The 23,473-nt window shown below is 43.6% G+C and overlaps 2 protein-coding genes across 6 annotated transcripts in view; one reads left to right on the top strand and one right to left on the bottom strand.

Moving 5' to 3' along the window:
• Positions 1-5,549, bottom strand: part of PECR (peroxisomal trans-2-enoyl-CoA reductase) — a 47,479-nt gene extending 41,930 nt beyond the window's left edge. The window contains exon 1 of the mRNA XM_054478271.2: positions 1,275-5,549. Coding sequence (XP_054334246.1) covers positions 1,275-1,455 — 181 coding nt within the window. The 5' untranslated portion in view covers positions 1,456-5,549. The remainder of the gene's footprint in view (positions 1-1,274) is intronic.
• TMEM169 (transmembrane protein 169) lies at positions 1,512-22,503 on the top strand. Of its 5 annotated transcripts, none has more exons than XM_063647928.1 (4): positions 1,523-1,631; positions 2,394-2,533; positions 15,566-15,962; positions 19,653-22,503. In XM_063647928.1, the coding sequence occupies exons 3-4, from the start codon at positions 15,692-15,694 to the stop codon at positions 20,273-20,275; spliced, it is 894 nt and encodes a 297-aa protein (XP_063503998.1). In that variant the 5' UTR covers positions 1,523-1,631; positions 2,394-2,533; positions 15,566-15,691; the 3' UTR covers positions 20,276-22,503. The 5 variants fall into 5 exon arrangements, with proteins under 5 accessions (XP_054334250.1, XP_063503998.1, XP_054334248.1 ...); XM_054478273.2 differs by having other exon boundaries at positions 1,523-1,625; XM_063647929.1 differs by having other exon boundaries at positions 1,577-1,643.
• Positions 22,504-23,473: the final 970 nt, after the last annotated feature.

Raw genomic sequence — 23,473 nt, forward strand, 5'->3', positions numbered from 1 at the left:
GAATTACAGGCGTGAACCACTGCGCCAGGACCAATAGCAACATATTTAAATGGAAGCATTATATTTCATTGTTATTGATTTAACTATTTCCCTTATATTGGATTTTTAGGTAATTTCCATTTTTTCACTACTCAAGACTACATCCTTGCATGAAAATCTTTGCTTGACTCTGTTTCCTTAAATTCCTGAAAAAGGAATTACTGTCATAGAGCATAAACATTGTGAAGGTTTTTGGATCTTTTTTTCCAAATTTCCCTCCAGAAAGTTTGTAATAATTTACATTCCTGCCTTCTCATTCCTGCATCAACACTTCAATTTTTCCCAACATTTCAAAATTTTGTTAGAAAAATTAAATCTTACTGTTTTATATTTTATTACCAATAAAGTTGATTATTTTTTCATATGCTTCTTGCCTGTCTGTAGTTCTTCTTTTGGAACACTTAGTCCACACCATTAGTCTAATTTTTCTATCAGTGTGTTGGATTTTTTCTTTATTTGTAAGAGCTCTTTATGTATAAGGCTGTTGGCCGAATCTAGTGGCTCAGCCTGTAATCCCAAAACTTTCGGACTCAGAGGCAAGGCAGGAGGATCCCTTGAAACCAGGTGTTCAAGACCAGCGTGGGCAACAGAGTGAGACCCTATCTCAAAACCAACAAACAATTTATCTTATGTTGCAAATATTTTTCTTCATATGCCTTTAAACTTTATATTTTTTTTAATTCAATGAGGATTTACACTTTCATACAGGTAGATTGATTTATGTTCCCCTTTGTGGTTTATTCCCTCACTTATGTGTTTACAAAGGCCTTCCTTCACCCAAGTTAAGGTAAATATTCAGCATATTTCCTTGCTGCGGTTAAGAGATGTGAGAAGATACTATGAGAGACTCTTATTATGTTTACAACTTTTTCCAGTTAAATGAAGTCTTCCCACGTTTCCTAATCACTCACTTTAAGCATATAGAATGGATTAATTTTAAATCTGAATATAAAACTAATTGCACAGCATGTTTCACTGCTCTTCTTACTGCCTACCTGGGGCACAGTCTCTTTGGCCTGAGTGGTCTCTTCAGTTTTTAACGAGTGACTCCACAATTCCTTAGGAAGAGCTGCTCTCTTCTGTCTCCCTGGTGGTCGTAATTTCGCCCACACCTGCCCCCTCTTTGCTCTGCAGCTCCACACTCCCTCAGCCCCGCCGAGAGCTCCTGGCTCCCGACTCCAGGTTACCCCAGGTCACCCCAGCCACGTCTCTGCACCAGCGGCCCGCTTACGTACCCAGCTCCAGAAGCTCCTTCACGATGGCTTTTCCGATGCCCGTGGCCCCGCCGGTGACGATGGCCACTTGGCCCTGCAGCAAACCAGGCGCCAGGTAGCTCCTGCCTTTAGCCCAGGAAGCCATCCCTGCAGCTAGGTGCCAGAGCAGCTGAGCGCTGGCCCTTCTGGTTCTCAGGGACATTCGAGGCGGGCGGGCGGGCAGGGCGGTGCTCGAGCCCACGTGACCACCAGGACCCCGCACCCTCCCCGGCCCGGCCCCGCCCGCCGGCCGCGGCAAAGCCGCATCCTCCCGGAGCAGAACCGCTCCCCGCCGGCTGTCCGCAACCTCCGCCAGCGTCGGTCCCTGGGCAGGTGTGGGTGAGACTGCTCGTTCGTTTCTTTAAATTTCGATGCCATTGGGGAGGGTGGAAGGGAAATGCAAAAAAAAAAAAAGAAAAAGAAAAGAAAGAAACAAGCAGGGTGTGCTCTATTTCAAAAATTCAATCCTCAGGGCTGAAGCTCTCACGATTAATTAAAATTAAATCTCCAGTGCAGCTGGAAAAAGAAAGGCTGCTGCTCGGCGCCCTCGCTGCGCCCGCCTGCCGGGGTCAGACGTCGGCGATGCTGGGGCTCCAGGTGCTGTGTGCCGCTGCCTGGGAAGGGGAGAAAGGGCAGGCTTAGCTGAGGGGGAGAAATGCGGCTTTCAGATCCTTTCATCCTTCGGGAGGGAACCCGGGAAAGAGAGTGAAGGGGAAGAGGAGATGCGGTTGCAGTTTTCCACAGAACCAAGAGAATAAACGATTTAAAAAATAAACTCAGGCCCACCTCCGTCTCACCTCCCACTCCCCACCCAAGAATCAAGGGGAAAGATCATCTTTACCAGGTTTGAGACCTGATCCATTTCAGCTGAGCTGCATAGCAAGTCCAGAAGAGGATCTTTCATTGAAGGGTGCACACTTCCTGCAAGATGCATCTGTAGGTGTTTGAGATCATGTCCTGTAGTTCATTCCTTGTGCAGGAGGGTGAGCCCGCTGAGGATGGGGAAAATTTCTCGTCTGTGTTATGGTGCCCAGTAACAGTGATTTATTATTCAGATCTGCTCCTTATTTTTCATCTTGCTTCCCGCTCTCAACCCACCAGCGTGAGATTATACCTGGACTGGCCTACTGAGACTTCACCCTAAGAACTTGGTCGAATGTGCCGGTTGCTGTGGTCTTAACAATCCAGATGGGATGCTATTTCTAAGGCTGTTGGCAGAGTGTTGCATTTTTCCCGGACAGGTATTAAAATAATATAAAGGCAAATAAATGCCATCATCCTTTTGTTGGACCTACCACCTAGGATTCACAAAGCCAATTGGAAATGGGTCTGGTTGACAGAGGAATCAGACATCACTTCCTCCACCAGGTCCCACCCACCAGCGAGGCTGCAGTTCTTGTTGGACAGCTACACTTCCCTGTTGCTCCATCCTCTTGTCCTTCTCTGATCTCTTTTTAGAAACACTTCTTCCTCTATCTTTGTTGCTGACAGATTCAAATCTACACTCATTAAAGGAAGGAATAAATCTCCTGGTTACCATTTGCTAGATAGTTTATCCAGGAATCACTTAACTCTACTACTTAAGTCAATTCTGTAGTTAGGACCAAATTTTTAAAATTACAACGCCATCACCTCCTTTAAAACAAAGTAAATTCAAACAGGAAAGCTCAAAGTATTGTTGCAGAAAAATATAACTCCTCTTGGTTTGATCCCAATGACAAAGTATTTTTTTTTTAAGGAAAACAAATATTGATTCAGTTCTGAGGGGTATCTTATTCAAGAGAAGTCCAGACTTTCTTTCTTGTGGGTGGGGACACTTTAAATTCTTTTAAATGATAACTTTATTGAAGATATAACTTAACATGATTTATGCCCTGGTCTGGACCTATAGATTCTTAGAGGTGTGCCAGGGTGGGTCAGTGGGAAGCTGGCTGTGCTGCAGCTTCCGTGTGGCTGCTGAGTAGACTGAGAGTGGGATTCTGATGTCTTCCAGTGAAACAGGGACTGGGGGCTGCAAGCCGGTTATGCCCACTGAGGATGACAAGGTGCCATTCCTCAGCTGCAAGGAAGTTGCAGGATGAACAGTCAGAAGGCGATTTTTCATGATCCAGGCAGAACCTGTGATTAAGAGAGTTTTGGGGTCTCTTCAAGCAATCTTTTGTTTAAAATTAGGAGGCATGATCTCTTTGCCTCTGCCTCTGACCTCTGTCAGGGTTTGAAAGTCCACTAATCCGCTAAGTTCCAGGCCAAAAGGCGTGGAAGCAGAGCAATAGATCTGCTGCTTGGAAGCTCTTTGTTTTCAGATTTTAGTTCTGCCTCTGGTTGAGGCATCTCTTCCCAAGGCAACCACGCCATGCTGCATTGACCACTCCTTTGGTTGAATCAAATGCTGCTCTTCCCTGTGCTCTGCGTCACTGCCCTCTTTATCCTGGGGAAAAAGGCATTCCTGTGGCCAAGGTCCTCCCACACCCCCGAACCTCTCCCCACAGCTCTGTCATACCCCATTAGCAATGACTGCCTTCAGCTTCCCACCCCTCCCCCACCCCATCTGCCTGGTAACTTTATTTTCTCCCCTCTGCAAAGCAGCTGCTAGCTCAGACTGACAGGGGCTTGTGGGATTCTCAACATTTAGACTCCCAGAATCTCAGTGCTGAGAGAATGTCAGTGAAGCATCTGGTCCTGCCCCTACCTTGAAGCAAAACTACCTAGCAATTGTGCCATAATGAGGCATATAAAGGAGCTTATTGATGTCTTTTTATTAAATTTCTCCTTAGTCTCAGGCTTTCACAAAAATAAGCTACTCCTGAGTTGCTACCACTTCACCCAGTCACTTAAAAAGATTTATTGAGCATCTATTTGTTGGCCTACTTCTATGGTATCACTTCATAGGGCTTAGAGTCTAGTAGAAGAGCTATGCAATAAATAAGTAAAAGAAAAATAAATAATGACAAATGTTGGTAAGTCTTACACAGGAAACAAGCTGTTGTGATAAAGAATAATGAGAGGCAGAGCAGAGAGTCAAGTTTTTAGTTCGGGTGTCAAGAAGGGCTCAGAGGAGGAGACATTTGAACAAGGACTCAAAAAAACAAAAACGAGCACACAAAGAGGCAGGGGTGGAGCGGCAGAGCAGCAAGATAGACAGCACTTAAGAAGACCTCAAGCATTTGGAAGCATTTGGTGCTCTTGAGGAAGAAATACACAGCCAGTGTGATTGGAGCATAGTACACCTACTATGGTGGTACAGATGGGGTGGCAGGATGGGGAGGTCCTTAGGCCACATGGACTTCCACATGTATAACAGTAGGAAGTTACAGGAGGATTTTAAGCAGAAAACAGCCTGATTTTCTTTTTTATTTTTATTTTTATTTATTTATTTATTTATTTGACATGGAGTCTGGCTCTGTATCCCAGGCTGGAGTGCAGTGGCAGAGATCTCGGCTCACTGCAGCCTCTGCTTCCCAGGTTCAAACAATTCTCCTGCCTCAGCCTTCCGAGAAGCTGGGACGACAGGTGCGCGCTGCCACGCCTGGCGATCTGATTTTCTTTATGTTTTAAAAAGATGTTTCTGGCTGGGTGCCATGGCTCATGCCTGGAATCCCAGCACTTTGGGAGGTGAAACCTCATCTCTACTAAAAATACAAAAATTAGCTGGGTGTGGTGGCACACGCCTGTAATCCCATCTACTGGGGAGACTGAGGCAGGAGAATCAGGTGGGGGAGGTGGGGGTTGCAGGAAGCTGAGATCGTGCCACTGCAGTCCAGCCTGGGTGACAGAGTGAGACTCTGTCTCAAAAAATTAGAAAAATTAAGTAAAAGATGTTTCTTACTGCTGAGTGAGGAATTGATTGGAAGGCAGCAAGACTGGAAGCTGGAAGATAGGAGCATTTTTTTTAGAACCACAGTTAAGAGACAGTGGCCTCCTAGACCAGAGGGGAAGCAGTGGAGATGGGAAAGTTGGGTGGATGAATTTAAGAATTATCTGGGCCGGGAGCAGTGGCTCATGCCTGTAATCCCAGCACTTTGGGAGGCCAAGGCGAGTGGATCACCTGAGGTTGGGAGTTCGAGACCAGCCTGACCAACATGGAGAAACCCCGTCTCTACTGAAAATACAAAATTAACTGGGCATGGTGGTGCATGCCTGTAATTCCAGCTTCTCAGAAGGCTGAGGCAAGAGAATCGCTTAAACCCAGGAGGCAGAGGTGGTGGTGAGCTGAGATCACACCATTGCACTCCAGCCAAGGCAACAAGAGTGAACTCCATCTCAAAAAAAAAAAAAAACAAAAACAAAAACAAAAAAAGAATTATCTGGATAATTTTTTTCAAGAGTGGCTTAAAAGCAGTTATTCTGAGCATGAGTTCCAGAGTATGAGCATGTTCTTAAAAACCTGTTTTCCCCCCACAATGACCAAGAGTACAGAGCTAATGGTTGATTGAAGCTAACACTCTGTAATATCACATTTATAATCTTTTTTTTTTTTGAGACAGAGTCTCGCTCTGTTGCCCAGGCTGGGGTGCAGTGGTGTGATCTTGGCTCACTGCAACCTCTGCCTCCCGGGTTCAAGCGATTCTCCTACCTCAGCCTCTGGAGTAGCTGGGATTACAGGTGTGTGCCACCATGCCTGGCTAATTTTTGTATTTTTAGTAGAGGGGGTTTCACCATGTTGGCCAAGCTGGTCTCAAACTCCTGATCTCAAGTGATCCACCTGCCTCAGCCTCCCTAAGTGCTGGAATTACAGGCATGAGCCACCGTGACCAGCCTGTTAATAATCTTTAGACTGGAAGTGGAAGTGGAAGATGGGCACAGCTTAACTGCCAGAGAAAAGAACAAAGTCCTCTCTCTTCTCTCAAGTCTATTGATTAAAGCCTTGGAAATTGGATAAAATTTTCTTTTAACCTCTCTTTTGTGAAATCTAAAAGGAAGGAGAAATGTTTAGAACCTGCTTCTCAGATCAAATACTTACAGCATAATAAAGTATACAAAAATGGGGAAGAGAATTAAGCCTTCTTTCTTAACAGTTGTTTATGTCATATTTCTGGTAAGATATTTTCTGTTCTCTGTCCTATGAAATCAACAAGTACATACTGACTTTGTACTACATGTCCAGCCCTGGGGTTTTCCCATTGGTGGTTAAGAAGAAGAATAAGACAGTTCTTAATCTCTAGAACTTTGTTATCTACCTAGAAAAATGAATGAAAACTCATGATGCCATCTATAATCTATACAATGATATGAAATGCTGCATAATTAAGTATTAAGTGTATGGTTCAGATGGCAAATGCTATTAAATTACAAATAGAAGGAGGCAAAAGAAAGGGGATAGAAACTAATATTTATGAAGTGTCAGTCACATATTAGGCATTTTATACTGGGCCATTCATTGAATTCTAACCATACACCTGCAAGGATGGGAGGAGAGGACATGCGGGCTGGGGTAGTCACAGAAGGGGACGTGAGCGAATGAGTCTGTCTTGAGCCAGGCTTGAAAGAAGTGGAGAAGCGTGACAAAGATGAAGAAACCAACATAAGCAGATATGTTGAGTAGTCATGTTGTGGGAAAAGGAAGGGGAAAAATTGCTACTGAATCCTAGGGTGGGGTGCAAATATGGAGAGCCTCAAACACCAGACAGGCCTTCAGATATATTTTAGTCAGTAATGGCAAGACAAAATAAAAATATTGTTTTGTTTTGTTTTGTTTATTAATCACCATTAATATGGTAAAAAATCGTAGAGGAATGTCTTCCATTTTGGAATGTCTTCCATTTTAGAATGTCTTCCAGTTTAGAGGAAGTAGTATGAAGGCTGTATTCTGGCATATGGTGGTAGTAGAAATTCAAATGAACAAATTAACAAAAAGATTTCATAGGAATGACTAGCAGGACTTAGAGACTAATTATGATTAGGTATATGGAAATATGTCCTTAATATAGGAAAGGGGTTCATCAAAGAACATTCTAGAAGTTTATAGATCTTTGCATAAATGTTGGCGGATAGTATGGCACAATGAAAATAACATGGGCTTTGAAATTAGCAAACCTGGGTGTCAATTCCAGCCCCACCACTTACTAGCTATGTAAGCTTGAGCAAATTTCTCCTCTAAATGGGAATAATAAAAGTACATACTTCATTGGTTTGCTGTGAATATTGAACAATATGATTATTGTAAAGTACTTAGAGCAGCACTTGGCACACAATAAACATCCAATAAGTTTCTGTTGTTACTATTATTAAGTCCAAGTGTCCTCTTCTGCAAAATAATACTTGCTTCATAAAATTGTTGTACCTAGGCAGGCATGGTGGCTCACACCTGTAATCCCAGCACTTTGGGAGGCCGAGGCAGATGGATCACTTGAGGTCAGGAGTTGGAGACTAGCCTGGCCAACATGGTGAAACCCTGTCTGTACTATAAGTACAAAAATTAATTGGGCATGGTGGTGCACGCCTGTGGTCCCAGCTACTGAGGAGGCTGAGGCACGAAAATCGCTTGAACCTGGAGGCTGAGGTTGCAGCGAGCTGACATTGCACAACTGCACTCCAGCCTGGGTGACCAAGCAAGACTCTGTCTCAAAAAAAAAAAACAGGCCGGGTGCAGTGGCCCACGCCTGTAATCCCAGCACTTTGGGAGGCCGAGGCGGGCGGATCACAAGGTCAGGAGAGCAAGACCATCCTGGCTAACATGGTGAAACCCCATCTCTACTAAAAAAGAAATACAAAAAATTAGCCAGGCATGGTGGCGGGCGCCTGTAGTCCCAGCTACTCAGGAGGCTGAGGCAGGAGAATGGTGTGAACCCAAGAGGTGGAGCTTGCAGTGAGCCGAGATCACGCCACTACACTCCAGCCTGGGCGACAAAGCAAGACTCCGTCTCAAAAAAACAAACAAACAAACAAAAATTGTTGTACCTAGAACAACTGTGCAATATCTAGCACATAGTGTTGCTTAATAAATATTTACTGAAGCTGGGCACAGTTGCACATGACTGTAGTCCCAGCTACTCGGGAGGCTGAGGTGGGAGGATTGCTTGAGCCTAGGAGTTCAAGTCAAGCCTGGGCAACGTAGAAAGACCCCATCTCTAAAAATAAATGAATACGTAAATATTTTTTGAATGTGTAATTAAGTGAGATAATGCATGTACTGTATAATCAACACAGAACCTACCAAATTACACAATTGGTAAATTCCATAAATGTTGTGGAGTTTCCTTCTTTATCCCTTTCTCCTTTCCTTTCCCCCTTCTCCTTTTTTCTTGGTAACACTGAGAGGTTCTCTGCTGTAAATAAAGATGAGTTTGGTTTGAACATGCTTTGCTAAATAATTCAATTAGAAAATATTTGCCAGGCTATTGGAGATACAATATTGAGATCTACATTTGGGTGTTCTTGGCATAGAAGTGGTCCTGCAGCTGTGTGCAGGAAGGCTGTATATTTTAACAAGAGGAACACAGTGTGCGGTTGAGAATAGAGGACAACAAATTAAGAATCGGGCCTAGAAAACACTGGCAATTATGGGTTGGAGAAGGCAGATAAGGGAGCAAAAGAAACAGAAGGAAGGTTTGAGAGGTAAAAGAGAATGAGAGTAGAAAGTTAAGGGAGGTGAGGGAAGGTTCAAGAAAGATTTGGAAATTAGTGGAATCAACAGCTCTGGTGTGACAAGGAGAATAAGAATGGTGAAGTGGTCACTGTGATCACATCAGGGACTTTCAAGACTGTTCCTCACCAAAATGAGTGGATCTGTCATCAAATGAAGGAGAAATAGGGTTTTGGACAGCAAACAACAAAACCAAAAAACCAAAAACCATCAGCTGTTCACTGCAGCTACTACCACTTGACTACTTCTATTTTTCATTTTCATTACTTTCATTTTATTTTATTTTACTTATTTTATTTTTGAGACAGAGTCTCACTCTCTCGCCCAGACTGGAGTGCAGCGGCACGATCTCAGCTCACTGCAACCTCCACCTCCCAGGTTCAAGCGATTCTCCTGCCTCAGCCTCCTGAGTAGCTGGGATTACAGGCGTGCACTACCACACCCAGCTACTTGTATTTTTAGTAGAGACAGGGTTTCACCATGTTGGCCAGGCTGGTCTTGAATTCCTGACCTCAAGTGATCCGCCCATCTTGCCCTCCCAAAATGCTGGGATTACGGGCATGAGCCACCACACCTGGCCTTGACTTCTTCTAAATCTTGGTGGGGAAATCCTGGACTTTAGAGTTATGCAAGTATAGAATTAAACCCAAGTTCTCTCACTGCTGTATTTAACGCATTGAACCTAATAGGTCAAGTGAGGAACATAGGACCTACCTGTCAAGCTTGTTGAGAGATGCAAATAAGAAAACATCTATAAAGAGTTTACCTTACAGCCTGACACATAAGGCTTGATAAATGCTAATTTCCTGGCCTATTTCTCAACTTTGCAAGTGACTTGCGCGCATGCGTGTGTGCATGTGTGTGTGTGTGTGTGTCTGTGTGTGTACAGAGGTTGGGAGTGGGGAGAAAGGGCAGAAGATTGCAGGATGAACTGGATATGAGTGGCTATAAACTATTTGATAGAAAAGCTTGGTTGGAGAAAAATGAGATATCAGAGAGAGTAAAGTGGCAAGGTAAAGTTATTTTTTTCTAGATAAGGAACTCTGAGTTTGAAGGCAAAGGGGAAAGAGCCAGTAGAAGGAAGTTGGAGCTATTGGAGAAGGAGGAAATCAAGGATGAGGAAGAGGTGGGGATCAAGAGTCAAATTGGGGTGGTCAAAGAAAATACCTGTTTTCAGACCACTCATGCTGGGGAAGGCCAGCCACTGTTGTAAGGACACTCAGATGGCCCATGGAGAGGCCCATGTGGAGAGAAACTGAGTGAGCATTATGTGAGTGAACCATCTTGGAAGCAGATCTAACCTCATTCAAGCCTTCAGATGACTGCAGCCCTGACATCTTTACAGATCTTGAAACAAAACCAGCTAAGCCACTCTCACATTTCTGACTCAGAAAAACTATTTATAGGAATCCCACAGAATTTTTGAGAAAATTCTATTCACAGAACACTAAAAGGTTCAGAAACCATAAAAACAAAAAAACGCTTTTGGACCTCCAAATTCTATAGGCAGGAAGCAGGTAGAGAAGACTACTCACCACCCAGCTAAGGCACTCCCAGTTTATTGACACACATAATTGTGTGAGATAATAACTTTTTTATTGTTTTAAACCTTTACTTCTTGGGTAACTTGTTACATGGCAACAGATAATTCATATTCTTGTACTGAGACATCTGATATATTCCAGACTTGCAGGAAACTAACAGTAAAAAGGATCCCCAAATTTAGGAAAACACTGTTTTTACGGTAGCCGTGATAACAAGTAGCCACCAGAACTAGTTTTAAACATGTTCAATCAACAACTGCCTAAGTGAATACATTTTTGAAAGCCAACATCAGCATGCCAGACCCTGATTGGCCAAAAGTCAACTCACACTAGTGTGAAAGTCAGCCAAACAGGGACAGAGCCACTCACCTGATTGACTTTCAGAAACAAAGGACTGACTGGATGGGTTAATTTCCAAAAACATCTTTGCTGAGTGTTATGGCATGGTTTGTGTTCCCCCCAAATCCATATGTTGAAATTTTAGTCCCCAAAGTGATGGCATTAGGTGAGGCTTTATGTCATGAGGGTGGAGTCCTCAGGAATAGGATTAGTGCCCCCATAAAAGAGACCCAGAGGCTGGGCTCAGTGGCTCGCACTTGTAATCCCAGCACTTTGGAAGGCCAAGGCGGGCAGATCATGAGTTTGAGACCAGCCTGGCCAATATGGTGAAACCCCATCTCTACTAAAAATACAAAAATTAGCTGGGCGTGGTGACATGTGCCTGTAGTCCCAGCTAATTGGGAGGCTGAGGCAGGAGGATTGCTTGAACTCAGGAGGCAGAGGTTGCAGTGAGCCGAGATTGCACCACTGCACTCCAGCCTATGAGACAGAGTGAGACTCCATCTCAAAAAAAAAAAAAAAAAGAGACCCAGAGAGCTAGTCAGCTCCTTCAGCCACGTGAAAACACAGTGAGAAGTCACCATCTATGAACCAGAAAGTGAGTCCTACCAAACCCCTAATCTTGATCTTGGATTTTTTGCTCCCAGAACTGTACAAAATAAATTCTTGTTGTTTATAAGCTACCTAGTCTATGGTATTTTCTTATGGCAGCCCAAATGGACTAAGACACTGAGGGAGATTTTTGTTGATCAATTGAACAGGTTTAAAACTGGTTCTACTGTCTACTTTTTGCCATGACTACAAAACAACCCATCTTTTCCTAAGTTTGTGGGAATGTTTTGTAGTCTCAAAGGATAGTGTTCTAACTGTAGGGAGATGAGGAAATCATGTTTCAAGGTAAATCAAGGACAGTGTCTCTGTCCTGTGACTACTGTGAGTAGACATTGGCTGGGCACCTTTCTAAAATGAGCTGTGCCTGAGGCAAAAAATAGCCCCCTAAGGTGAATAGCCAGGAGCTCACCCTTTACATTTCATATTTCTTATCTAAGGTTTTAATGGGAAGTTCAAAAGTCATCTCTCTTTTTGCCTCTGATAGGATTGTCCCTCTCCTCCATCAGCCAACAAGATGATCATGTTTATCTTTTATATCCCCAAGAGACTCCAGAGCTTCTCTTAGCTACTATTTTCTGTACTAGTCTGTCCCTGGGCTCAGGAAGCTCTTCCTGTTATCTAACATTGGCCTCTCCCATTGTGCACAACCAAATCAAGAGTGTCGAACACTATACCTTTTCATGTTTTTTTTTAAAATTAAATTAATTTTTTTTTGAGTGATTCGTCCGCCTTGATCTCCCAAAGTGCTGGGATTACAGGCATAAGCCACCGCACCCGGCCACTTTTTAATGTTTATAAGGCCCATTAATAAGGGTCATCATCTCCATGCATGTGTTCACTTTGCCCTGCCACATCTTCCTAGAGCACCACCCCCTCAACAAAGAGAGAGGAAAAGGGAACAAGAAGTATGAGGTTTGCAACTTGCCTTCTCACATGTACTCTTTAACATTTCTGTCTCCCTTCTGAACATCTGGGCACATCTTCAAAGAAGGAGTAAGGAGTACAGAACATAAACCTTCTCCCAGCTCTGAAGCTCTGGTCCTTTAATCTCCTCGGGGTCTCAACCCCTAGTTTGAAAATTCATACTGTATAGAAGGGCCAAGGAAGGCCCTTCACAAGCTGCCTCAGAAAACTACAGAGAAAAACAGATGATCTAAGTAGGAAAACATGGTGGATTAGGGTGGCCTCCCAAGCTGTGATCATTGCACCTTCAAGTAAGTACAAAGTGGTTTGTTCAGAGGTCATTCCTACCATAGAATTACCATGATGCAGCTTTCTGAGTGTCAGTGTATAAGAGGACTTGGACCAGGGAAAACATTTTTGTATTAAACATAGATACTTAGAGAGTAGAATTAGAAATGTATGTATATACACATTTGTATATATATATACACATATGTATAAGTACATATATAGATATACATATATATGTATATCCTGGAACTTAACGTAATAATAAAAAGAAGTGCGTGTGTGTGTGTGTGTGTGTGTGTGTGTGTGTGTGTATACAACAAAACCTGAAAATCTTCACCTGGGGGTGGATTGCGTTCAGCCTCCACATTCAGTTTCCTCTGGGTAGAGGTCCGCTGTCCTCTGTGTAGAGGCCACTTTGGTAGAAGAGCCCTGGTCAAGCTCATTAATGCCCAAGGCCTGCTCAGCATTCTAATGGTTGGATTAATTGTCCTCTGGAGCTATTTACCTTGGGAGGGCTCTCTCCCCTGCTTCTTCCTGTATACATCTTTGTACTTTTAGACACCTCAGCCAAATGAATCTCCTGGTCCAGAAAGCCCCATAGATAAGAATTTAAAGATAATGGTGCTCATTCTGCCCCTAGTACACCCCCCAGACAAAGTCAGGCAGTGGGGACATAGTGAAACCTGCCCATTTCATCCTGTGGATCCTACCACTAAGATTCCCAACTGTGTCGCTGGGTGCCTGATTTAGTCCAGGCATTGGGTTAAGTGCCCAGTTATAAAGTTAATTTAGATCCAACACCTGCCAATCCAATGGAAAGACAAAGAAAATCAACAGAGGCCAGAGGAAATACTGGGTGAGAGGGCAGCAGAGGAGAGCTCCCCTGCCTGGAGGGGGAGAAAAAGCCATTCCATTGGGCTTAAAATTCACCCAAATTTTAGAAACATTGAAACGAGAAAAAAATATGTATTCTGGCATTTTAAGAGATATGATATACAGTCCTTCCTGTCACATGGTAATTACCAAAGATATATAAATTTGCTTCAAAATGAATGGAGCCTAGTGGAATTCTAGAGCCTAGTGGAATTTTTGCTTCTTTCTTCTCTCCACTGCCCCACTCCCATCCACTGGGCCAGAACACTAGACATTGGGAACATTTGAATACACATGGGAGGAGAAGAAGCTTTATTATTGGGAATAAAGGGATGGCAAATGGTGTACATGTGGCAATAAAGGAAAGGCTCAGAGAGCACTGAAATACAGTGAGGGATTTTGGAGTTGGGAACAAAAGTAACAGCCAGTAACCTGGAGTTGCTGAAGAGTGTACAGCCTCGAGGAGTGTGGGGCAGCAGGGTTGTGAGTAGAAGCTTGAGATTCTGAATAATATGCACAGTTATTTGAAAAGTGGGGAATTTTTTGGTAAATAGCTTGGAAACTTTTTATATCCATAGCAGGTGCCACTATAGTTCATAAGTTATTTTTCACAGTATAAATGCCAATAATATTGCATAACAGCAGGACCATTTGCCTCTTTCACTAGGATTAAAACTGGGTATGTTAAAAGTGCATGAGAGTATTCTAGCTAATAAATGAAGAAGTCAGATAAATGGAATATCATTTTGTAACCCCCAATGATTTAATGTGTATAGTCAATGGCCATTAATGGGCTAACTTCACAAAAAGAGTCAACCAGACATTAGGGGACTTCTAATGGAAGTACAAACACCACCTCTAAAATTGTCTTGCCAAACAAAACAAACCATCAACCAAAAAAATTTCAATGTGAAATTGATCAAGACTTTCTATTAGCTATCAACTCATAACACAGAGTTCAGAGGAATACACTGTGGGAATGCAGTCAGCAAAACCCAGGCTATGAGAATCTGCAAGATAAATGACCCGCTTTCTTTAACAAATAAGTTACCAGGAAAAAAAATGAAGGACAGATATACAGACCTGCACTATCCAGAACAGAAAGTGGAGAAACAATGTTATTTTAAGGGTGAAAGTGAAGCTTCTCCACCGCTCTTCCAGCATGTGATAGGACAAATCCCAGTAACTTTTTGAGATTGTGGGCTGACAAGAAGCCAGGAGACAGATTTCCTTTACAGAATAGCAAGGTAGACATGGTTGGTGAGGTTGTACCATTTGAGTGGCTTGCTTAATGTTGTATTTATCCATTTGAGTATAGTTTTAATGTATGATTCAATAGCCAGAAGTCTGGAGTACTGGTCCCAGCCACCTATGGTTCTTTTTTTTGACAGAGTCTCACTCCGTCACCCAGGCTGGAGCGCAGTGGCACAATCTCGGCTCACTGCAACCTCTGCCGCTCCCACCCCCACACCAGGCTCAAGCGATTTTCCTGCCTCAGCCTCCCAAGTAGCTGGGATTACAGGCACCCACCACTACGCCCAACTAATTTTTGTATTTTTAGTAGAGATGGGGTTTCACCATATTGGCCAGGCTGGTCTCGAACTCCTGACCTCAGGTGATCCACCCGCCTCGGCCTCTCAAAGTGCTGGGATTACAGGCGTGAGCCACTGTGCCCAGCCTACCTGTGGTTCTTAACTCTCATCTACTGGTAAGGCTTCCTCACCCAACTTCCTTATACTCTGCATGCTCCAACTAGAGGCTGATTTATACACAAAAATCAGTAACACAAGCAGACTATGCTAACTACTTATGTATATAAAATAAAGAAACAATAATTGTTGACTTTCATATGAATAAGGAAAATGCAAATTATGACAACAATGAGATATAGTATTCCTTCACATGGGTTTTGCCAAATATTACATGTTTGTATAAATGACAAAAATATTACTGTAGCGAAAGTTTATTCACTCTCTATTATAAGAGATTTAGATTGCACTCCCAAAATAAAGTATTGCAAGAAGTAAAGGGAGAGGAAGGCTTCTGCCAAGTTGAGGATCCTTTCCCACATTCATGTCCATCTCACCCCATTTGCTTCCTGTTGATGGCTTTGCTTTCCTATCTTTCAGGTGGAATGCATCCTTGGGACATCTTTGCATAGCCCCATCTAGGAAGAAGTTCTGTGATGTGTGAACTGTGAGTTTGCTCAAACAAGTCCAACTCTTTATAAGACATAGGTAGATATCAGGTCTGGGATGGAAGAACCAACAGCAGTAGAAGGCCAGGTCCAGCTTCCAAGCCCCCACCATGGCTCTCTCAGGAAGGCTGTGGCTGCTGCCCTGGCGCTGGATGGGGAATCCACAATGGGGCGCAGGAAAAAGAAGAGGAAAGAGTCACGCCCAGAATCCATCATCATCTACCGCTCAGACAATGAGAAAACAGATGAGGAGCCCGGGGAATCAGAAGGTGGAGATCAGCCTAAAGAGGAGGAGGGAGATGATTTCCTAGACTATCCTGTGGATGATGGTAAGTCTCTCTAGCCCACTTGTTTAAAGCCATGGGAAGGAAACCAAAAGGGCATCTTCCAGAACAGACAGGCATATGCTCACTGACCTATTTCTTCTTGATGATACATTTCTTCTTGCAATATTACCACCTTTTATTTATTTATTTTGAGACAGAGTCTTGCTCTGTCACCTAGGCTGGAGTGCAGTGGCGTGATGTTGCCTCACTGCAACTTCCACCTTCTGGGTTCAAGCGATTCTCCTGCCTCAGCCTCCTGAGTAGCTGGGACTACAGGCATGTGCCACCATGCCGGGCTAGTTTTTGTATTTTTAGTAGAGACTGGGTTTCACCATGTTGTCCAGGTTGGTCTCGAACTCCTGGCCTCAAGTGATCCACCTGCTTCAGCCTCCCAAAGTGCTGGGATTATAGGCATGAGCCACTGAGCCTGGTGCAATATTACAGTCTTCATTCAACAAATGGTCAGTATTTACTGAGCACCTATTACATTTTTTTCTAGATGATACAGAAATCTCCACCCTTTCAGAATTCCTAATGAAATGGAAGAGGCTGATTTATACACAAAAATTGGTAACACAAGCAGACTATACTAACTACTTAATGTATGTAAAATAAACAATAATTGTTGACTTTCATATGAATAAAGAAAATTATGAGAAAATTTGTCAGAAGAAAATCATACGGCAAATTATGAACAACAATGAGATATAGTATTCCTTCACATGTAGGCTTGCCAAAAATTGGGTAAAATATGATTACCTCAATATGAGCAAATGGATATACTTCATGCACCTTAGTGAAAGTGGAAGCTGTTTCAACCACTTTGTGGAGGAAACTTGTCAACATTTATTAAATATTTAGTAAAATTCACAGTTCAAAACATGCATACCTCATGGCCCAGAAATTCTCAGTATCTACTCCATGAAACTTATGCCCATGTTATCCTTGTATAAGGAGGCATATATAAGAACGTTTGTTGCAGCTAATGCAACCATGATGTGTTTGTATTAAGAATTATTGTGGAGGCTGGGCACGGTGGCTCACACCTATAATCCCAGTACTTTGGGAGGCCAAGGCAGGCAGATCACATGGGGTCAGGACTTTGAGACCAACAACAGGAGTTTGAGACTGGCCAACATGGTGAAACCCCATCTCTACTAAAAATACAAAAATTAGCTGGGTGTGCTGGGGCATGCCTGAGGTCCCAGCTACTTCGAAGGCTGAGGCACAAGAATCGCTTTAACCTGGGAGGTGGAGAATGTGTGTTTGTAGAATGCAGAGGTTGCAGCAAGCCGAAATCCTGCCACTGCACTCCAGCCTGGGTGACAGAGCAAGACAACATCTCGAAAAAATAATAATTATTATTATTATTGTGCAGCCGTAGAGAGATGAGGCAGATCTATTTGTGTAGATGGATAGATCTCTAAGACATGTGCTCACAGTGAACAAGATAAGCAATTTCTCTGCTCTCCTTCAGTTGACCTTCAGGGAAAGACAGATAGTGAACAAGTCAACAAATGAAAGATACTTTCAGGTAGTAGTACGAGTTCCAAAGATGACAAAACCACGCTGATGGGAAGATGAGTACTGGTGGAGGGTGGAAGGTGGTGGGGGAGAGACTGCATGGTTGCAAAAGGCTTCTCTGAGGAGGTGACATTTGAATTGATCCAAATGACATGAAGGAGCCACCATGAAAAGTTCTAGGGCAGAGTTTTTGGAGGAGGCAGAACAGCAAGGGCAGAGCCCCTGAGGCGAGAGCAGCTTTGGCCCATTTATGGAAAGGAGTTATTTCAGTGTAGGGAGTGTAGGGGATAAGAGGGAGGATGGTGAGAGGAGGACAGGAAGGTAGGCAGGGGCTGGATCATGGTGGCCCTTGCAGGTCTCGGTAAAGAGTTTGATATTTGTTCCAAGTGCAAGAGGAAGTCAATGGAGGACTTTTAAGCAAAGAGACATCATCTTGTTTATATTTGTAAAGGATACTCCGGCTTCTCTGTAAAGAATGAATTATAAAGGTTAAGACTGGATGCTGATGGGAGACTATTGTGTCCCTGCAGCCTCAGTAGCACTAATGGAGAAGTTCGAGTGATAGCAGGAGAAAGCTGGAGAAGAGAAGCTGGATTCAGGATGCAATCTGAACTTGCTGATTGATCAGACTCAGGGAGTGAGGGAAAGAGAGGAATCAATAATGACTCCTGGGTGATTGACTGGAATGACAGGGAGGGTAGATGGTGGTGGTGTTTACTGTGATGAAGACTGTGAAAAGACGGGGCTTGGGGGACTGCACATTCCTTTTCTCTGGGTAAGCAGAGTCCCTGCCACTATCCAGGGCCCTGCTCTTTAGGTGGCTTCATCTTATCTCTCAGTTGTGGGGCAAGGAGGCCACAGGGCCCAAGGTCCATGCCTACCTAAAGCCTGTATTTTCCCATCCCCACCCAGACTTCCAGGGTGGCCAGCAGATGGCTGTTTGGTTCTGTGTGGGTGCATCGTGTGTGTGTGTGTATGTGTGGTGCGTGGTGTGCGGTATGGGTGTGGTGTATATGGGGGTGTGTGGGCTGTGTGTGTTTTATGGTGTGTGTGTGTGTAATGTGTGGTGTGTGTGTGGATAGGTGTGGGTGGTATGGTATGGGGGAGTATATGGTGTATGTATGTGTGTGCGGTATGTGTGTGGTGTGTGTATGTGTGTGGTATGTGTGGTGTGGTATGTATGGGTATGTGGTGTGTGTGTAGAATGTGTATATATGTGGTGTGTGCATATGGCATGTGGGTGGGTATGTGTAGTGTATATATGTGGAATGTGTGGGGGGCAGCATTTGTGTGCATGTATGGTGTGTGTATGTGTAGTGTGTGTGATGTGTATATGTGTGTGTGGTGTGTTATGTGTGTATGTTGTGTGTATGTGTGGTATGTATGGGTATGTGGTGTGTATATGGTATGTGTATGTGTTGTATGTGGTATGTGTGGGGAGGTTGTGTGGCATGTGTGTGGTGTATGTGTTATGTATGGTGTTTGGTATATATGGTGTGTGTATGTGGTGTGTATGTGGTATGTGTGATGTGCACGGTGTGTGGTGTGCAGTGTGTGTATGGGATAGTGTAGTGTGTGTATGTGGTATGTGATTGAGAGGTGGCATGTGTGTGTGTGTGTGTAGTATGTGAGAGGGTGTATGTGTATGGTATATGTGGGATGCATGTGGGTATGCGTGCAGCCCCTGGATGTGAGGGCTGGATCAGGCATATGAGGGACCCCCTCTCAGAAAGCACAGAACTAGGCGTGAGAAGGGAAGGGGGTGGCCGTCCATCAGTCCAGTATCTTCACAGCACTTGTTACCTGGAAATAGGATCATCATTTACATCATGTCTGTATCAAAGTTCCTCACACTCCTCCATGCCACAGAGGTTGTGCCAAGATTGAGGCCCCAAAAAGCGGAGAGAGTACATGAAAAACAAGTTTAACCTACCTCACAATTTTATCAGGGCCCAGGCACAAGGAGTGAGAGTTCATGTGGAAGCAATAACACCAGTGGTTGCCCTCCCGAGGGAGACCCACTCAGTCTGCCATTGAATCACTGACTCAGGACTGTGCCAGATGCTGTAAAAGCTACTCGTGTCCTCATGCCCAGCCTGGGAGGGTGCGACATGGAGATGCAATGCCCACTCTTCTGATCTTGACTCTCACCTCCTTTGTACCCTGCAGATATGTGGAACCTGCCTCTGGACAGCCGCTATGTCACCTTAACTGGGACCATCACACGAGGGAAGAAAAAGGGTCAGATGGTGGACATCCATGTCACATTGACAGAGAAAGAGCTGCAGGAACTGACCAAGCCTAAAGAGTCATCAAGGGAAACGACGCCTGAAGGAAGAATGGCCTGCCAGATGGGAGCTGACCGTGGGCCCCATGTGGTCCTCTGGACGCTGATCTGCCTGCCTGTGGTTTTCATCCTCTCTTTTGTTGTCTCTTTCTACTACGGCACTATCACCTGGTACAACATCTTCCTCGTGTATAATGAGGAAAGGACCTTCTGGCACAAGATCTCGTATTGCCCTTGCCTCATTCTCTTCTATCCAGTGCTCATAATGGCCATGGCTTCTTCCCTGGGCCTCTACGCTGCTGTGGTCCAGCTCTCGTGGTCCTGGGAAGCATGGTGGCAAGCTGCCCGGGACATGGAGAAAGGCTTCTGTGGCTGGCTCTGCAGCAAGCTGGGTCTGGAGGACTGTTCTCCCTACAGCATTGTGGAGTTGCTTGAATCCGACAATATCTCAAGCACTCTATCCAACAAGGACCCCATCCAAGAAGTAGAAACCTCCACGGTCTAAACTCCCAACAACTTACTCCCTCCTCTGGCCCCAGTAGCCTATATATCATCTTAAAATTCCAGCAGATTCTTTCTTTAAATTACCCCCTACTCTCCGCAGTTCTTCTGGGAAACCAGAGTCCATACTGATCAGTTTTACCATCTTGAGGGTTCCAGGAGGGCAGGGAGCAGACAAGCAATTGTGCCAAAGCAGTTCATCCAATGGACAAACTCTTTGATTCCCTGCCCTAAAATCACCATTTATCTAGGACAACGGAACTCTGCTGTGTGTTGTTTTGGGAGCCTGGAAGTGTTACTGGTGCCTGGAACTGAGGGGAGTATGTGAATAAATGTGTCAGGGAGAATAAAGAACCTCAGGGGTAACCACATCCACCAAGATAATAGACAGGGATGGAGTGAGACATTTAGGAAGCTGGAGTACCACAGTGTAGCAGAAGGTAAAGATTTGTGTGTATCATTTAGATTTAGATTTAGCTGCATAGAATTAAAACCCTAAAATATCAGTGGCTTAAACAAAATAGAAGTGTATTTCTTTCTTGTGCAGAAGAAGTCTGGAGGCAGACCATCCTGGGACCCTGTGAAGTAATCCAGGTCCCAGGCTTCTTCTATTTCTCTACCATTAGTAGGATGTGACCCTTCTCACCCTTATCCCCAACATCCCAGTGCTGATTACATCTTCAGCCATCACATCCATGTTTCTGATAAAATAGAGGAAAGGGCAGAGAAGCACACACCCTTCCTGTTCAAGGAGACTTCCCAGAAGTCCCACTCAATTCTTCTTATATCTCATTGGCAAGACCTCAGTCACATGATGTCATGAGCAAAAGAGGCTGGAAATGTAGTTGTTTGGCTGGGTAGCTATATTCTCAGCTAAATATTGGGTTCACGCTAATTGGCAAGAAAAAGGAAGAATGGTTATTTGGTTTTTGTTTTGTTTTGTTTTGCTTTAGAGACGGAGTCTCACTCTGTTGCCAAGGCTGGAGTGCAGTGGCACTATCTCGGCTCACTGCAACCTTCGCCTCCTGGGTTCAAGCGATTCTTGTGCCTTGGCCTCCCGAGTAGCTGGGATTACAGGTGCGTGCCACCATGCCCGGCTAATTTTTGTATTTTTTTTAGCAGAGATGGGGTTTCACCATGTTGCCCAGGCTGGTCTTGAACTCCTGATCTCAGGTGATCTGCCTGCCTCAGCCTCCCAAAGTGCTGGGATTATAGGCAAGAATTGTTATTTTGGTAGGCAAGTCAGAATCTTTGCCTCACAATGATTATTTAAATACATTCAGAACCCCAAACTGCTAATATGGTTTTATTTATTTATTTATTCATTCGTTTATTCATTTATTTATTTAGGCCTGAATCTTACACAGAGAATTTATATATAGATATTAGCTACATATACTTTGAATATGCTATACATAGATATTAGCACCTCATGTACTTTGCAATTAAGCTTCTGTAATGTCATGTGATTTGTTTTTGGAAAGGAATAGTGGACAGGAGAGTACAATTTATAATAGTAGCATAACTCTTTGTCCTGGTGGTGGAGGTGGGACGAGGTGGTGATATTTAACCTAGATTAAAGACCAGGAAGGGAGGAATTGCATCTGCCAAAGCTTCCTCCAACAGAGATCAGTAGCCCTAAGCACAAAGAAGCCAGATTTAGCCTTCAGTTGTTTGGCAAAACCTCACTAAGAGCTTTACTCCCTCAGACCTTTCTGAGTTTAACCACAGACATGATCTTTGCTGTGCTGAGAAACTTGTGTCTTCCTGGCCTGTAAGGAGAGTAAACCAGATTAATACAGATTAACAGACTCTGAACTTAAAAAAAAAATCACTCCTAAGGGTGTCCTTCTAATTTCAAAATATCAACTCCTAAGAGGTCAGCAGAATTTGGAAATCTGGGTCCTTATAAGAATAGCTGGTGCTCTTTTCTTGTTCATGTCTCAAAACAAAGCTGTTGAAAGAACTGCTGCGATGAATCAAACCAGAGGAGTTGGTCATGCTCCCCCCAGAGAGCCCCGGACATTTGCCTGATGTATGGTGCTGAGCTCCACCTTCAGAGGAACTCTCTCTTTTTTTTTTTTTTTTAAATAACTATTATTAGCTTGACAAGAAAAAAAAGTGCCCAACAGATTTAGTGTTAATCTTGGTGCTCTATGGTGCATTTGCAGAGATATGAACAATTAAAATGAAGACAAAGGAAATAAAAATAAAGTCTGATTAACATTTGCTCATTTTGTCTTTGAGACTCTTCAAAATTGCTTTGAATGCTATGGTTTGCAGAAAAAGGGTGAGCATGATGGCTGTCCTATATGTATGTAATGATTTTAATATGAATCCTTATGTCTGGACTCTTTCCATGCTTCACTAATTTTGGGGAATTCTGTTTAGGTGGACTGTTTTCACAAACCACACTAGAAATTTGCAACCACATTTGTCCCATTTTTCTGGGGTTGGGGAAACCAATGGGAAAAGCCAAAAAGTCATGATTAGGACACAGGTAAAGTGGCTGTGGTGCCATGGAAGAGTGTGGGATGATGATGAGATCATACCCAAGAGATACCTAGATAAAGTTGACATGGCCTTCATCCTAGTTGGGCTCATCATCCAGTGGAAGAAATAGGCTTGTAAATTAAAATCATTTCAAAGGGGTTCTATAGAGGTATGTAAAAGCCTAGACCAGAGAAAGGAAAAACAGAACCAAACAGAACCAAAGCGTCTCATTTTTGCTCTCAGCAAACACCACAGAGACCATCAGAGGAGAAACTGGAGAGTTCAATACCATATTTGAACAATTCTTTTGGCTCATAGTTGCCTAATCATCATGGTGAATATCAAGGAGGATGACTATATTTTCCAGTTGCTCAGCAGCCATAATGCGCTGAGCTGGATAAACCATGTCTGGCCCATAGGGTGACACTGATGTGTTTCCAAGTCATCTTGTCTATTGACATTAGACATTTCATTTCACTTCACATCCAAGAAGAATAAAACCCATGATTTTCTATAAAACAAGATTCTAAATCTTAAAAATAACTAATTTCAGATGATGTGAAAGTTTCATTCTGCCATTTTGGAATGGCCACCCAGAGCTTAATTTGTGCAGTGTTGAAAAATATTAGTGGACATCTCACTACTCACATCTGTTTGGGATATAAACTTTTTTTTTTTTTGAGATGGAGTTTCACTCTTGTCGCCCAAG

This window comes from Pongo pygmaeus, chromosome 11 (assembly GCF_028885625.2).
Source record: "Pongo pygmaeus isolate AG05252 chromosome 11, NHGRI_mPonPyg2-v2.0_pri, whole genome shotgun sequence".
Taxonomy (NCBI): Eukaryota; Metazoa; Chordata; class Mammalia; order Primates; family Hominidae; genus Pongo; species Pongo pygmaeus.

Bases quoted from the DNA above. Each gene is read 5' to 3' on its own strand.
- TMEM169 (XM_054478275.2), top strand. From the start codon at position 15,692: ATGGAAGAACCAACAGCAGTAGAAGGCCAGGTCCAGCTTCCAAGCCCC. The intron at 15,963-19,652 runs GTAAGTCTCTCT...TGTACCCTGCAG, and splicing joins AGACTATCCTGTGGATGATG to ATATGTGGAACCTGCCTCTG.